This window comes from Erythrolamprus reginae, chromosome 6 (genome assembly GCF_031021105.1).
Source record: "Erythrolamprus reginae isolate rEryReg1 chromosome 6, rEryReg1.hap1, whole genome shotgun sequence".
Classification (NCBI taxonomy): Eukaryota; Metazoa; Chordata; class Lepidosauria; order Squamata; family Dipsadidae; genus Erythrolamprus; species Erythrolamprus reginae.
In genome coordinates, this window is record NC_091955.1 from 69,831,150 (window position 1) to 69,848,816 (window position 17,667).

General features: G+C 38.6%; 1 protein-coding gene across 7 annotated transcripts in view; it reads left to right on the forward strand.

The window, feature by feature from the left end:
* Window positions 1-17,667, forward strand: part of MYH9 (myosin heavy chain 9) — an 80,508-nt gene that overhangs the window by 12,266 nt on the left and 50,575 nt on the right. For all 7 annotated transcript variants that reach the window (XM_070756202.1, XM_070756205.1, XM_070756201.1 and 4 more), the window contains exons 2-3: window positions 12,401-12,753; window positions 15,398-15,554. In XM_070756202.1, coding sequence (XP_070612303.1) covers window positions 12,421-12,753; window positions 15,398-15,554 — 490 coding nt within the window. In that variant the 5' untranslated portion in view covers window positions 12,401-12,420. The remainder of the gene's footprint in view (window positions 1-12,400; window positions 12,754-15,397; window positions 15,555-17,667) is intronic.

Genomic DNA, 17,667 nt, shown 5'->3' on the forward strand with positions numbered 1-17,667 from the left:
AAGATTATTAAAAAGATTGTTTTATCCCACTTGTATTATTTTTACCAACAACTCAAGGCAGCAAATATATACCTCCTTCCTCCTGTTTTTCTGCATAAAAATCTCATGAGGTTAAATAGCATTGAGAGAGAGAGAAAATGACTAGCTAAAGGTCACCTAGCTGGCTTTCATGCCTAAAGTAGGTTTAGAATTTAGTCTCCTGGTTTCTAACCTGGTGTCTTAACCATTAGACTAAATGTTCTCTATTATCTCTATTTCTGTACGATTGTGTAGTAAAAAACTGTTTTAACAGATTAACAGTAGGGAATTATTTATTTGCTATCTTTACATGTAGAGAAAGAAGATGGGTTAATTACATGTCTGTATTCGAAGACAACATTTAAATATTAATATATTGTGGATTATAGTGCACAGTGATCTTCTGCCTCTTAGAAAATGGGTTTTCCCACTTGTTCAATTTTGTCTGCTGTAGTCTTGCCTTAGGGTCACTTTTGCTTTGCATCATTACTAACAGGATATTAGTAATCTAATTGATTCTTGTTTCATAATTTGAAAAGTCAAGGAGTTTATTGCTGTACTGGTCATCTCTGTTAATGACTAACTTAGTACTAGGAACTTATACATTACACTTCTTTTATGGTAGTATGGATTTTTTAAAATGAGTACTGCTGGCCGATCACTATAATCTTGCATCTCTGGCAGTGAGCAAATTGTTCTTTGATGCTTTTAAGATGTGAATAGCCAATAAATCAGGCTGTATAGTCACGTATCAGTTTTCACAATCAGAGTCTATTTCACCCAATAGTTTTCACTTAGTCTGCATAGTCCTTATTAATTTGACAGCATTTGTTAGTTACAATTTACTACTTTTTGTTGATGTATGGTTTTGTTTTTGTACTTAGGGAAAGAAGTATAGTTTCATTGGCAGAACAAACTAAAAGCAAATAAAGAATTTTTAGTTACACGTTGCACAAAATTCAGAATGACTTCATGTTGGTTTGAAAAAATAAACTAGTTTATATTTTTAGGGTGGATTATTTCAATCTTCCAACCTATCACATAATGTTTCCTTGAAAGTTTTTAAGTGTTAACAAGGAAAAAAAAATGTATCTTTTTCCAGCAGATTGCATATGGTATTCTGTATGTTTTGCAAACAAAATGATTCTTCACCAGGAAAACTCTCAAGTAACATTAGTTTCATAAATTCATTTAATACACTCTAATCATTGTAGTATAGATATACTTTCCTGTTAGACACTTTGCTGCTTATGGCAAATTTACTATCTCATCCTTATCAAACAATAGCAAAATCCCAATATATAATTACCGTATTTGTAATAGCTTTATATTCAAGGTAATATACACTGCTTTCCTCCTTCTCCTCCCCCCTAGCCATAATCTTTTGAGATAAACTGGGCTGAGAGAAGATGACTGGCCTACAATCATTTAGTGAATTTTGTAGCGGGGTGGGTGGTGGATTAGAACCAGGTTTCCCTGGTCCTGCCGTAGTTTCAGATTGCATGGGTCCCCAACCCCTGGGCTGCAGACTGGTACTGGTCTGCGGCCTGTTGAAAAACCAGGCTGAACAACTGGAGGTAGCAACAGGCGAGCAAAACTGTGCATGCACCAGATTTAAGTTGCGTTCTCCTCCTTCCTGGTCCATGGAAAAAGTGTCTTCCATGAAACCAGTCCCTGGTGCCAAAAGGTTTGGGGAACATTGTCATACCATATAACCACTACCTGTTCCCCAGTTATTCACTCTTTTTTTTAACCTCCCATTAAACAACCAGGAGTCCAGTAAGATAATACAAATACTTTTAACAAGATAGATAAATAACCTGCATTGTTTCTCTGATAACTCTGCTATATAGGTAAATGAGATTTTAGGATTCGCCAATGAAACTATTTTACTTTCTCATTATTCCTATAGCCCTGAGGTCATATTTGGTTTTTGGCTTCTCTGAAATACGTCTTGGAAGTGCCAAATTTCAGACTTCTGGGAAATATATATTTTTAACCAGGCTTTCTTAAAATAGTCTGGAACACAGAAGTACAAGTGCTGCAGTGCATGGATCCATGATAGAACAGTGTGGGTGTGTGACACAATGAAATGGATGAAGTAGAAATTCTATGTTCAGGTCTCATCTTTATGAACTTTGGTAGTGCAATTTTAATTCAAATTATCACACACACCCGTTCTCCCAATGTTTGTGTGCTGGCTTTTATGATGGACCATTCTTGTACCCATTCATGTAATCTGAACCTTTTTTCCCTGGGTACTTCTTCCTTATTTTACATTATAATCACTAATGAGAAAGTTAGCTTGGGACAATAATATAGTGTGGTAAAAATACACTGCTAAAATAAATAAATAAAGGGAACACTTAACACAATATAACTCCAAGTAAATCAGACTTCTATGAAATGAAACTGTTCACTTAGGAAGCAACACTGATTGACAATCAAATTCACATGCTGTTGTGCACATTCAACTTTGTACAGAACAAAGTATTCAATGAGAATATTTCTTTCATTCAGATCTAGGATGTGTTATTTGAGTGTTCTCTTTATTTTTTTGAGCAGTATAGTTTGTCCCTACATAATTATTTTCAGTGAATTCTTAAATTCATTTCTTTGTAGGACTTCATGAAGACTGGACTATTACTGTCATATTAAATGTTGCTTATGGGATACGTATGTCTAAAAAATAAGAATAGAGATCATTTGCATATCAAATCAATTATGTTACAACATCCTGAATCTGAGAGGATCTTGAAGCTCCCTTTAATTCTTAAATTGGATTTTTTGGCATTCATACATGCTATTAAGGAGTTTAAGTTTTATTCATTAAATTTATATTTAACTCCCTATTCCATATTTAAAGTCCTCGGAGAGGGGCGGCATACAAATCTAATAAATAAAAAATAAAAGAATTTATCTTCCTGTAGCTCATGTAATTGTTTTTCCCCCTATGTGGGATGCACAGAGGGGCAGACAGCCCTTCATCAAATACCTGTTGTATTCAATTGGTAAATATTTTTTAATGAGATGAATTATGCCAAAATGGAATTGTCTCGCAGAAGGGTCTTGGAATAGAAAGTGCATATAAACTATGCTGTATACATTCAGAAGGAAGAGGAGTACTTGAATGCTACAGGAGATCCCCTAGACATAACAATCCTACATTATCTCCTGTAAACAGCTGTAGTCAATTAATAAATAGATGCTTTACTTACTTGTAATCTAAGGTCAATGTAAATTGCTGTTGCCTTGTGTTTCCCCCTTAAATGGAGACTCTTGCTCTAAAGTAGAGCTTGGCTGTTTAAAAAGGAAAGATTTTTGCATAAATAAATATGTATATATGTGTGTCCTACTACCAAAGTTATTCTGAGGCTGGCAAATAGAAAGTGGCTGCTGCTGGATGAGGAAGAGAGTGAAGTGATGCGAAGGGTGTACATTGGTACCTCTCCCTACAAACACCTCTACTTACAAAGTTTTCTAGATAAGAACCGGGTGTTCAATATTTTTTTGCCTCTTCTCAGGAACCATTTTCCACTTACAAACCCGAGCCTCCAAAACTGTAACCGGAAAAGACAGGGAGACGTCTCCGTGGGGCTTCTCTAGGAATCTCTGGGATGAAACAGGGCCGGAAAAGGTGGGGAGAAGCCTCCATGGGGCCTCTCTAGGAATCTCTGGGATGAAACAGGGCCGGAAAAGGTGGGGAGAAGCCTCCGTGGGGCCTCTCTAGGAATCTCTGGGATGAAACAGGGCCTGAAAAGGTGGGGAGAAGCCTCCGTGCGGCCTCTCTAGGAATCTCCTGGGAGGAAACAGAGCCTCGACTTTCCTTGTGGTTTCCCGAATCGCACACATTATTTGCTTTTACATTGATTCCTATGGGAAAAATTGCTTCTTCTTACAAACTTTTCTACTTAAGAACCTGGTCACAGAACAAATTAAGTTCATAAGTAGAGGAACCACTGTACAAGGGTAAGGCTAAGTCAGGAAGGGTGTTCTGGAAAGTGGCAGTGCCTGATACAAGTGTGACACAGAAAGTGGCTGGTATAAGAAGTGAGCACAGACAGGCTGCAGTAGGGTGCACAGGTAAGGAAAACATAAACTAATGACCTGCAGTCTTCCTGGTTCTAGGGAATCCGTCATGGAAAGTTGCAAATGGCAATCAGGTGATTGTGGAGGCATTTTATTTATTTATTTATTTATTTATTTATTTATTTATTTATTTATTTATTTATTTATTTATTTATTTATTTATTTATTTATTTATTTATTTATTTATTTATTTATTTATTTATTTATTAGAGTCATTCATCAGTTATTAGGTTATTATAACTTGTTTATGATGAATGAATGGTTGTATATTGTCAATATTCCCAGGTAAACGAGACAGGAAATATGTCCAGATTACTTGGTTGTATTTTGTTGAAAAGCTACATTAACAAAATCTTGCAAATCAGAAACTACACATCTCCCACAGTCTCCTTGAGCAGCGCATATCTCTTCTAATCCTCTTGGTCTACTCAGATTCCTGCTGTAGGCTATGCCCTCTCTTATCTGACTGTTCTGTAGGCAGTATCTCTAGCCTCTTCTCCCAAGGTCCTTCCTGCATACCCTTAATAGGTTGAGGACTGCTTGTAGTAAAATAAATAAAAGTATTACCCCAACTAAGTACGATTTGAGCATTTTATGGGGCAATCACTGCTGTGATTAGTTTCCTAGCATTTTCCTGCAAGTACAAGATCTTTTGTTGAATCAACCTAGTGTTGATCCATTGAATTGATTAACTGGCTTGTTGCTTGAGTATACCTTATGGGCAGAGAGTAACTGGCCCAAACTCACCCAGCCGGCTTTCATGCCTCAGGCAGGACTAGAAGGCTGTCTCCTGGTTTCTGGTCTGGTGTCTTAACACTATTACACCAAACTGGCTCTTTCTGAGATTACTTTAGTATTGATTGTGTGTGTTCTTTATGATAATTTGATAATTTGATAAGGTGCTTATTAAATGGCTTTTCATTTGAGGATTTTAGGATTCTGCTGATTAAGTGAAGCTATTTGTCTTACAGTCTAGTCTTGTATTTTATTTATTTATTTGTGTCCCACTTTTATTATTTTTACCAATAAAGCAACAAAAATTACACCTTCCTCCCCATATTTTCTCAATAGCAAAACCGTGAGGTGATTTAGGTTGAGAGTCACCCAACTAGCTTTCCTGCCTAAAGTGAGACTAGAAGTCATGGTCTAGGCTGATGCCTTAACCACTGGACCAGTGATGGTGAACTTTTTTCCCCTTGGGTGCCGAAAAAGCGTGAGTGCATGCTATCATGCATGCACAAGTGCCCACACCCGTAATTCAATGCCTGGGGAGGGCGAAAACAACTTCCCTAGCCCCCCAAAGGCCCTCTGGTGGCCAGAAGCAGCCTGTTTCCCAACTTCTGGTGGGCCCAAGAGGCTTGTGTTTCTCCCTCCCCAGGCTCCAAAGACTTCCCTGGGAGCCAGGGGAGAGTTAAAACCCCTCCCAGAGCCTCTGCATGAGCCAAAAATCAGCTGGCCAAGACACACATGCACATTGGAGCTGAGCTAGGGCAATGGCACGCGTGGCAGCAGATATGGCTCCGCGTGCCACCTGTGGCACCCGTGACATAGGTTTGCCATCAGTGCACTAGACCAAAATGACTATTTTTATTTAATACAATTTTGAGGTTACTCAACTCCAAATAATCTGGAGTTACATCTTACATTTGTAAAAAGTAAAAACTAAAAAAAAAGAAAGAAATGGATAATAATAATCCAAAAATATTTTTGGGTTTCCTGGTACTTCTTTGGATGAAAGATCATATGGGCATTTTGCATGTGAATTGTGCATTCTCCATGGCATCCACAGGAGAGTTCAGAATGGGTACCTCTAGTCCTCTAACTCTATGACTGAGTTGAATTTCTGAGGACCACCTCCCTGTCAACAGTCCCCAATTCTTCAACTCAGTCCGAGCTCTAAGGACACTCTGGAAACCTCTCCTGGGCTAGTTAAGTTCGGATTGACTGTTGTGAAGAAAACTCTTTGATGTCATCGTTGGAGAAATACAGAATTTTCTAGTCTCTGCTGTCATGATCCGCTATTTAGCAGTGCTCTCTGCAGCTCTCAATAAAGCGAGGTGGCTGCCTTTACCACTACGAATTTCAGAGGCACATTATATTGGCATCGGACCAGAATATCTCAGGGACCGCCTTCTGCCGCATGAATCCCAGCGACCAGTTAGGTTCCACAGAGTGGGCCTTCTCCGGGTCCCGTCAACAAAACAATGTCGTTTGGCGGGGCCCAGGGGAAGAGCCTTCTCTGTGGTGGCCCCGGCCCTCTGGAACCAACTCCCCCCAGAGATCAGAATTGCCCCCACCCTCCTCGCCTTTCGTAAGCTCCTTAAAACCCACCTCTGTCGTCAGGCATGGGGGAATTGAGATATACAGTAGTCCCTCACCTATCACTGGTGTTACGTTCCAGACCCGGCCGCGATAGGTGAAATCCGCGATGGGGAATTTATCGACTGATAGTACTTATTTAAGTATTTATATTGTAATTGTTTGGTAAGTTTTCATTGTTTTAAGTGTTTATAAACCCTTCCCACACAGTATTTATTTTAGATACAGTAAATACAGTATTTACAATTTTAGATATACAGTACTGTATTTTTTTTTGAAAAACCTGCCGATCGAGTTCGGCGGGCTGTTTAAATCTGCCAATCGACTTCCTCAGAAACCCGCGAACCAGCGAAGATCCGTGAATGATTTTTCTCATTAATATTTCTTGAAAACCCGCGATGAAGTAAAGCCGCAGTAGGTGAAGCGCGGTATAGTGAGGGACTACTGTACCTTCCCCCTAGGCCCATACAATTTATGCATGGTATGTTTGTGTGTATGTTTGGTTTTTAATAAGGGTTTTTAGTAATTTAAATATTAGATTTTTTATATGCTGTTTTTATTATTCTTGTTAGCTGCCCCGAGTCTATGGAGAGGGTCAGCATACAAATCTAATAAATAAATAAATAAATAAACAAACCAATAAACTACTACAGGGGTGTCAAACTCAAAGCCCACGGGCCACCCTGGAAACAGCAAAGGATAGGCCCGTTGTGCCTCTGCTAGAAAAATGGAGCTTGGGGGACCATGTGCGGCCCTCCCAAGCTCTGTTTTCTCTGGCAGAGGGTTGCAGGAGGTCATCAGAGCCAAAATTGGAACTCATGAGAGGTCCCACAGCCCTCCTGAGCTCCATTTTCTCTTGCAGAGGATTGCAGGAGGTCATCACAGCTGAAAACTGAGCCCAGGAGCCTTTTTTCATTTCAGAGCCTTTGGGCCACCACAGGTGCCCCCTACACGAGTGACATTGAATTGACCACACCTATCCTGGTCACACCCGTCCCAGCCCCCTGAGATCACAATCTTGATGCGGCTCTCAATGAAATTGAGTTTGACACTCTGCTCTACTACATGCATTACTACTGCATACATCTTATAGAGATAAAACCTCAAGATTTATTTACCACTTAACTTCTTTTCTGGCAAGATTGAAATATGACTTTACTATTTATTGCTATAATATTACATAACTGAAATATTTGCAAGCTTTTATTTCAGACTAATTTTATTTCAGTTATTTTCATAAACAACTTAGTTGCTTTTGCACTGTTAAATAGTATATGTCATATTAATTTAGTTTCAACCTTTTAAAGTATATTAATCATAAAATATACTTACTGGATTGTTGGATTTCTGAGTTTACTTTCCCTTTGTTGTATGGAATTAATTGTTTGGTTTTGAAATGTATTTTTATTTTATTTTATTTAATATTAATCTGGTACTGAGTGCCATTAGTCTTCTTTTACCGTTGGCCTTTATATGGTACAGTCATAAGGTGAAAGAGATTGGCCTGCCAACTGCCCTCTTTCAAGGCCAAAGTGTCCTTGCTGTTTCAAATAACAAGTTAAAGCAGTGGAAAGGGTGAGGATAATTTGTTTCTCCAAGGATATCCTCTTCTGAATGGCACGAGGAATGATTAAAACACACCAGAAGTCTTCTAAGCAGAAATGTTGAAAAAAAATAGACAAAATAATTCAGGCTTATCAGTTAGGATTTTCAGAATATGTTGAAATTGAAAGTAAACAAATTCAGCTGGAAGCATTCGTTTTTTGGAAACTTCAGGCTCAATATGGCAAAAAAAGTAGAAAGAGTTCTCTCATAATGGATATAGCATCCAGGAATGGGTTAAATCCATCTGCTCTCTGATTGGACTGCGTCTGTCAAAGCTGTTTAGGTGCCATCCTTGTTGCTTTGCTTGACAGCTTTTTCACTCAGTCGCACATCAAGGACTGTTGTGCCATTCCTTCTCCTGTGAGCTGATGAAATTTAGTTGCTATATCATGGTGAGGTTTTTCCTTCTTATATTTTTGTGAGTGTCTCGTCTTAATAATACCAGAGATTGAATTTGCTGGCTCTAGGACTTACATTAGACCGCCTTCTGCCGCACGAATCCCAGCAGCCAGTTAGGTCCCACAGAGTTGGTCTTCTCCGGGTCCCGTCAACTAAACAATGTCGTCTGGCGAGACCCAGGGGAAGAGCCTTCTCTGTGGTGGCTCCGACCCTCTGGAATCAACTCCCCCCAGAGATTAGGACTGCCCCCACCCTCCTTGCCTTTTGTAAACTCCTTAAAACCCACCTCTGTCGTCAGGCTTGGGGGAACTGAGACATCCCCCCTTGCCTATGTAATTTTGTGCATGATATGACTGTGTGCATGTATTTTATCTATTGGGTTTTTTTTTCTTTTTAGACTTTTTAATGTAAAACTGTTATTCTAGATTTTAATTATTAGATTTGTTACCATGTATTGTTTTTATCACTGTTGTGAGCCGCCCCGAGTCTATGGAGAGGGGCGGCATACAAATCTAATAATAATAATAAATAATAATTGCAGCCGAGCTACGACTTTTCTCCTATCAGTTGGGAACGTGGCTAGCCGATCAATTTATTGTCGGACTGTTGATTAGAGGCGGTCAGCTGAATGGGATCATTGCTCTTGCTTGGATCGGAGTTTCAATCCGAACTGTCACTCGCTTGCACAAACCGCCTTCAATCTGCCCAGCTGATAGTTGGACATCGCGGAGGCCATTTTCAGCGGCAAAGGTCGCAATCCGCCCATCGCAGTAATCGAAGGCAAAGCAAACCTTTAACATTAATTGCAGCAAAGATTGTCGCTGCGGTAGCATTGTAGCTCCAGGGTGATCAAGGACTTGTTGATGACAGTTTGTGACAGGGACTGCAGAGACTGTACCTATTGGCGGCTGCAGCAGTAATTTTGAGTCACTCGTGGCCACTTTACATGCCCAAGATTGAACATTGCTGTCTTTAAAGTTAACCACCTTTCTGCCAAACACTCCCAGCTGCCTTATGAGAGTTGATTCCGCCCTTGTTCTTAAGGGGAACGATTGCCATTCACTGCAGAAATCATAATCCTCTATACAGCCCAATGATCTGCCATCTGCTGACTATTCTAGTGGAACGTTTGCGCTCCAGGGTCAACACCCTGCCGTGCCTTACCATGGCATGGCAATAGTGAACCGCAGGGCCACACCCCACAAGGGCGTGGCCAGATAGGCCAAGCTCCACCAGGGTACGGCTGGACAATTTACTCCGCCACTTGCACATGCAGCCGTGCCCCACCACGGCATGACTCCTTTCTAATACCTGGGAGATACCAGATCATTGGGTCATTGCTCTTGCTTCTAGCAAGAACTCCTTTGATTTACGTATTGTCTGGTCCCAGTGCATGTGAAACTGCTTCAGGCAATTGGCAGTATCCCATTAGGTCATCTTTAGACATGGCTTCCAGGGCTTCAAAATCACTATGAATGAATGAAATCCCAGCGACCGGTTAGGTCCCACAGAGTCAGCCTTCTCCAAGTCCCGTCAACTAGACAATGTCACTTGGCGGGACCTGGGGGAAGAGCCTTCTCTGTAGGGAGCCCGGCCCTCTGGAGTCAACTCCCCCCAGAGATTTGTGTTGCGCCCACCCTCCCCGCCTTCCGTAAGAGTTTAAAGATTCACTTATGCCACCAAGCTTTGGGTCATTAGACTCTGAATATATAGTAAGTTTGCTGAATGAGATGTGTGCACGTTAATAGGCTTTTTAGTTTCTCCTAATTGTAACTTATTTTTATCTTGATGTATACTGGTTTTTATGTGTTGTGAGCTGCCACGAGTCTTCAGAGAGGGGCGGCATATAAACTAACTAACTAAATAACTAAACAAACACAAACAAACAAGCCACCTCTTGCTCTACAAAGGGTCATAAGGGCTGACCTAGAGCTGATGAAACCGAGTGCCACTCTAAGGACACTGCCTCGTCAAAGGCCTCTGGGTCAAGCAGCGTGGATGAACAGCGTTGCCATAGGATGCTATACAAGATATGTGAGAAAGCAGAGGTCATGCTTCTACGACCATATCATCTGAGAGGGATGAGCTATCAGTAGTGGGGGTAGCTAGCTATTCTGGAGTCAGGGTCTTCATTCTTGATTTGATTGTTCCCAGCTCCAGTTGGCAACTCTGGGGTGGACCAGGGGTGGACTTCCTGCCTCTCACAAAGGCGAGCCTGGCAGTTCCTAACCAGAATGTCACAGCATCGAGGGCAACCTTTCCTGTTCTTTTGCTGCCTGGTTGAAAAAGATTTAGATATTCAACATAAACATTGCTCTATAAACACAAGAAATTAAAGACATGAGATAAGCGGAAAAATGTATATGTAGAACTTCGCTGTACTTCTCTATACCTTTCTCTCCCTGAAGCTCATCCATGATTCCACACTACATCCAAAATAATGATTCATACATTGACTTCTGTTTTTTTTAAAAAAAATATTTATAATCTCAACAATATTCCACTAAAACTTTCCTTATCTTCACTTTCCTCTCAACTCCTTTAGTCTTCCTTCAAATATTTATTTGTGACTCTGTTCTGCCACTTCAATCTTCTTCCATACTGGTCTCTCATAGTTATACTATTCAGTCCACTCATTTATCATCCATCATCTATGCACTGTTGATCCTATCTCTTCTTTCTTTATCACACACATTTCTTAAATCAATCCCATTGCCTATAGTCAGGAGGGTTTCCCAGGGTGAGGCTCATCCGTTGCACTCTGGGTGTGCTGACCCCTGCAATTTCCCCAAATGCGGGAAACTCGACTGCATAATTTTTCAGATGTATAGGTTTATAATTGCTATGTTTTTATGTGATTTCACTTATGCATAAATGATGTATTTGAAATAGACTTTATGGTCCAGACACTTTGATAATTTCTTACCTCTTTCTCCATCCCTTCTTATGCTTTTATGTAATCTGCCAACAGTTGCTTTGACAATAATAACATAGAAATATGTTTAATAAATAAATAATAGCAGGCTACCTTTATTCAGAATTATTAGATCCTTCCCCTGTGTGTTTCAGGGATAGATAATGTTTTTAAATTTTCATTTGATAATTTATACGTTCTACCATTTATTTGCCCCTCTACCATTTGCCCTTCTGACATTCTAAGTTTCAGTCTTCATACAAAAGAAGGGCCAATAGTTATTAACCTCTTTTGCCTATCATGACCTGTTTCTAGGACAGAATTATCGGGCCTGTCATGTAGAATTGTTAAGTAAACTTATTAGAAAGTCTTTTTTGACTGTATATGCAAACTTACTTCATCTTGCAATAATTGATTGTATCCCCTAATTTATTCTTGTATAAATTGTGTCTAATCTGATTTCCAGTAGAAAACACAATCTCTCATTTCATAGCTAATAATAAATGTTTCCATATTAAATTGCAATCTTAGTAATTAAAATGAGTGAGTTTTTACTGGATTAAACTGCATCAAAAAGTATAAAAGAAATATATTTTTCTTATTTATAGGATCAAGCAAGTCTTGCCTTAGTTTAATCATATTATTTAGAATATGATCGTATTACTGTTATGTTATTAAACATTAGAACTGTTAACTTGGTCTTCCTAATGTTTGACTTCCATAAGCTTTGTGAAAAATCACATTGTGGAGACAGTATATGACTGTTTTCACCTTTTGACCAGTAGTTTTGGATTACATGAATGCTTTGATCAGAATAGCACATTAGAACTCTAATTATTTATGGATACTATTTCCTTATATTAAGTGATCTTGTTTCTATTATTTAAACCAAAATGATTGTGGATTCTATTTCCTTACATTAACTGTTTTTTTTTCTTTGTATGTAAGATGAGATGTCCAAACATATAAATATTAGCAATTCAATAGCTACAGAATGAGTGTATGAAAGGATTGTAGTAGTATATGCATAATTATATTAATCAATTATTTTAACAGGTCCCTTACCTTAAACAACCATGGCTCAGAGAGACGTTGACAAATACCTATATGTGGATAGAAATCTCATCAACAATCCTCTTGCTCAAGCTGATTGGGCTGCCAAGAAGCTGGTATGGGTGCCATCAGAGAAGAATGGATTTGAGCCTGCTAGTTTGAAGGAGGAGGTTGGCGATGAAATTTTTGTGGAGCTTGCTGAGAATGGGAAGAAAGTGAAGATCAACAAAGACGACATCCAAAAGATGAATCCACCCAAATTCTCTAAAGTGGAAGACATGGCTGAACTGACCTGCTTGAATGAGGCCTCAGTGTTACATAATCTAAAAGAGCGATACTACTCAGGGCTCATCTATGTAAGTAATACTTTTGTCTGAGAGGTTATCTAACTTTTATCAATGGAATGGCACACTTTTTAAATGATTGATGTTTTGAAAAGCGTTTTGTAACTGAAGCATTTTGGAAAACGTTTTAGAAATTATTACATTTGATCCTAAAATGAATTTCATCTTGTAGGCATTTCCTGTATACATGTATACTTTTATACTTGTATACTGTACCTTGGTGGTAGTGACTGTTTATATCAAAGTAGAAAAAGATTCTTTTTACATAATCAAACTCAGCTGCACAGAAAGCTTTGTGGATATAAGTCTTCTCTGAAATCCACTTTGATCTGATCAACTTATTCAATGCAGAACATACAGAATTTCAGAACAATTCAGCTATTCTAGGTTTTTTCCCCTTAATTTCAGGCCTCCAGCAGAGATTGCTTAGAACAGATTTTGAGTAGGTGACTTGGCATTTGTTCATAACTCAAATGGTAATAGTTCTCATGAGATTGCTGCTATGGAAACAAGAATTTATAATTGCTTATATGAGAATTGGTATGAATATAATGCTAAAAATATATTTCTTCTTCCATTATCTCATGGATTAGAATCATAAACTTTGGAGGTCTTATAGTCCAACCCCTACCCTAGACCCGTATACCATTCTGGACAAATGTTTGTCCAATCTTTTATTGAAAGCCTCCAATGATAAAGCACCAACAACACGGAGCCAAGTTGTTCTATCAATCAGTCATTCTTATTATCAGAAAAATCCTCTCATTTCCAGATTCCAGATTAATTCCTCCTCATTAGATGGAGATATATACTGATCATTGCCTAGGCGGGTGTTGGTGAACCTTTTCAACACCAAGTGCTGAAATGGAAGTGCGTGCACAAAACCAAAAGAGCAGCTGCCCTGTGCACATGCTTACGCTAGGATGATAATCTTCCTGTTTCTGGCGTGCACATGTGTATTAGCCAGCTGGTCTTCACATGTGCATGCACACTAGAAACCAGAAGGCCAGTTGACATATGTGCATGTGCATGCCAGGAACCAGAAGATCATCTTCCCTATGTGCGCATGCGTGCATGAAAACAAGCTGGCCAGTGCACGGGCAACTGCTCTTCCGGTTTCCGGTGCTCCCACGTGCATGAAAACCAGCTGATCAGCACACCGGAACCCAGAAGAGCAACAGGCAACGGCTTCCGGCCACTTCCGGCATGCATGCCATCGGTTCGCCATCATGGGCCTAGGCAGAAGGGGCTGAAGCATTTTTTAAAGCCCAGAAGAAAGGTACAACATTTGAAGGCAGCTCAGAGATACCTATTTCACCCAATATCAATTTTATTTATCAAAGAAAAATAGTGATTCTGGTCGCTCTTTGACATCAAAATATAGGTATCAACTGGCAATTTCTCTATATGTAAATTGCTTTTATAAACAACTCAGTTACTTATCAACTAATTAGTTCAATTGGGTTTAATAGTCTGCCACAGGAGGAAGCATGGATTAATGCAATGCTCTGAGTTCAGAATTAAAATTGATACTATTGGTGAATGGCTTCTAATCTTTCGGTTCAGATGAATTTGACTCTATACTGTGGAAATAAGCTTTAGCCATATTTTTTACTGATACTATTTTATTCTCAGATTTCCATCTGTCATCTATTCAACAAGTCATGTTTTTATCCAGCTATAGAATTTGGATGAATCATTGTAGTGAAAACTCTCTTCCATAGTATACTGTATTCAAGGCCTGCAGAAGGGAAATATTTATTTATTTATTTATTTATTCATCCATCCATCCATTCATTCATTCATTCATTCATTCATTCATTCATTCATGTGTTCAATATTTCACATTCTTATCAATAGTATTTTATCAACTTTAACTTAAATCTGCAATCTGCTATCTAATACCCAATTAAAACTAATATTATTTGAAATAAATGTGTGGCCATGTAGGGCATATTTGTAGAGACCATATGTTCTTGGTAGGTAATCTGAGTGCATATGAAACTGTGTATAGCTTCTAATAACTTCTGGTTATTACCTGTAAAACCCTTCATAATATAGGTCTGATTATCTAATCTAATATGTTCTTAACATATACCATATTTTGAAAAGGCATCCAAATTGAATTTCTAGGCGTATGATCAATGTTTAAGAATCCTCACTTCTCATTTACTCAGATGAATAAATATTTTGTCCTTATATACTGTAATACAATTATAGGTTTATCAACACAGCACATTATAAATTATATCCCCTCCACTCAGCAACTGAGGAGGGGGAGTATCATGGAAGTAAATAGGCTCAGATAGGAGCCATGAACAAAAAAGATTGATAAAAAGACAAAGCAGAGGTAGGGAACGATGGCCCCTTTATGACTTGTGGACTTCAACTCCCAGAATTCCTCAGCCAGCCATCGTTTCCCACTCTTGATCTAAACATCATCTCTTGTCTGTGACTTTTGTTCAGCTTGTACAATTAAGCAGAGTCAGCATGCTCCAGGCCTCATCCATCAAGCAGAATTTAAAATAAAATAAAATTTTGCAATTTTATTTTATGGTTGTATTTATTTTATAATGCCCAGAGTTGTAAAATTGGGCTGCCTTAAAAACATGCAAATAAATTGTTAAATAAATCCCCATGCAATTTTGTTTCATAGACCTACTCAGGCCTGTTCTGTGTTGTCATAAATCCCTACAAGAATTTGCCAATCTACTCAGAAGAGATTGTGGAAATGTACAAAGGCAAGAAAAGGCATGAGATGCCCCCACATATCTATGCTATCACAGATACAGCCTACAGGAGTATGATGCAAGGTAAGGTACCCTTAAATTAAAAACAAGTGTGGACACGAACCATTTTTATGCTCAGTTAACTAAATAATTTGCTCAGAGGCTTAGGCTTGTAAAAGGTCAACAAGTGCCTGGAAATAGCATGTTTTAGCTCCTGCTATAAGTTATAGTTCTTTATTTTGATCAAACCTCTGATCCCTAGAAAGCAGCATTCTTCTTTTCATTTGAATTTACTTAAACCATGGGGAAATTTCAATCAGTGGCCACTGGTATGGGAGGAATCTGTGTTGAAATGCCAGCAACTCTGCAAGAACTCGGGGCATTGAGGATTAGCTTTTATGCTCTAGATTCCAGAGTCTCACAAACAGGAAATCTTTCATGGTTTTCAGCATGCTTTAATTTTTTTTATTTTTTAAAACACAAGCAAATGACTGATACATTGTCAGCAAGAGATGCTCTTATTTCCCTCAGTTAATGGAGCAGAAAAAAATTGTTAAATGGACATCACTTTACAGTAAAACGTTCTATCAAAGAATATAAGTTTTGCAAGTTAAATACATTGACTAAATTCAACATTTGGCTTCTTAATTGTCAGGCTCTGTAGTAGAATCTGAGTCCCCTTATAGTTTATTTGTGTATTTGGTTTACTTGGTCCCCATCTCACCTCGGTTAAAATCACAGCCTTTTCTAAAGTCAGCTTCTCTTTCCATAAGCTGGGTGATTCTGCAAAGAAGAAACTTAATGCCTCAGAGCCAGACTGTAATTGGCAGGGGTAGGGCATTTTGGGCAAGCAAGATTGCACTCTTCAATGGCTGTGTCTCAATTCTGACTTTGCTTGCACAGATCCAAGAGGGTGTCTGATCTTTATTATTCCACCTTGGGCCACTTACAGTGGGATTCTGTCCATCCAATTTTTTTGCTTTACATCTAGAATAGTTCTTTTTTAAAGGAAAAAAAACTTTGAGTCTTAGCACAAAGTATGTTACCAGACAGTGAGACATAAAGTAAGAAAATTTTTACAGTTTTAAATCTATTTTGTCTTAGTGTTGATCAAGACAAAACTATAGTTGGCCTTTCAACAGGCATGAAATGCGTTTTAGTTGTCATAGGTCTTCATGATTAACAGCTGTGTTCTTTGTCTAATGAAACCACAAAATATAACAGAGCTGTGACACATTTAAAGAGGAATGATAGTGGCTTTTAAATAATTTATTTCATGTGAGGTCAACTTTAATACAATTTTAATGGGAAACTGAATGAGCTGCCTCTGTTAAAAATGATTTAGCTTGGCCTTTTTCCAAATTATCTGTTCACAGTTAGCATAGTATACTTCATCTTAGTGACATCCAGAAATACTGAGATTATATGCTGTATAATTTCCATCTGGTTGATATAACAAGACATATAAAAAGTTTCATGTATTATTGAAGAAGACTCCTGACAAGAAGGATACTAACCTTCTTGTCTATTATTATTCGGTGCTTCCCTGAGTTATGCTTATAGCTTAATGCTACTTTTGAAATGGTATGTATTAGTTGAGTAAACCTTTGCAAGCCCCACTATAAATTATACGGCTTGTTGGCCATAGCAACTGTCTCAAATATAGACAAATCAGTTAAAGTAGCCGTTGAAGCTTTATCCTTCACATCTCCTTGATCTCTGCTTATTTTACCAGCCCCATCAAAATCACCCCATATAAGAAATATCAGAGAAGTAACAATTGCCTTGCTATTTCATTTTGTCTTTTTTTCCAAATTGTTAAAAAAAGGAAATACTGCAGAAAGTTTTTTGCCTTCCTCCGTTTTCATCCTATGATGTCCCACTCTTTCAGTGCCGACAGGAATTCCACATGACATAGACAATTTTGTAGAGGTTTGTCTGTGTATACCTAAGGAGAGTTCAGTAGTGAGAATATCTGTGCTGATGAATCAGCCATAAGCAAAGAATAAAAACTTTTGCCCTATTTGTTCCTCCACTTCCTCTTGGCTGGAGAGATGATGTCAGTCATTCTCTGAGTGCTCTATTCTCCTTTTATGGAGCTAAACAGAGTCAACTCAGAGTTGCTCATGCAGAGGAAGTGGGTGATACGGATGTTTGTTAATTGGCTTGTGAAGCACCTAACTACATATTGCTTTCA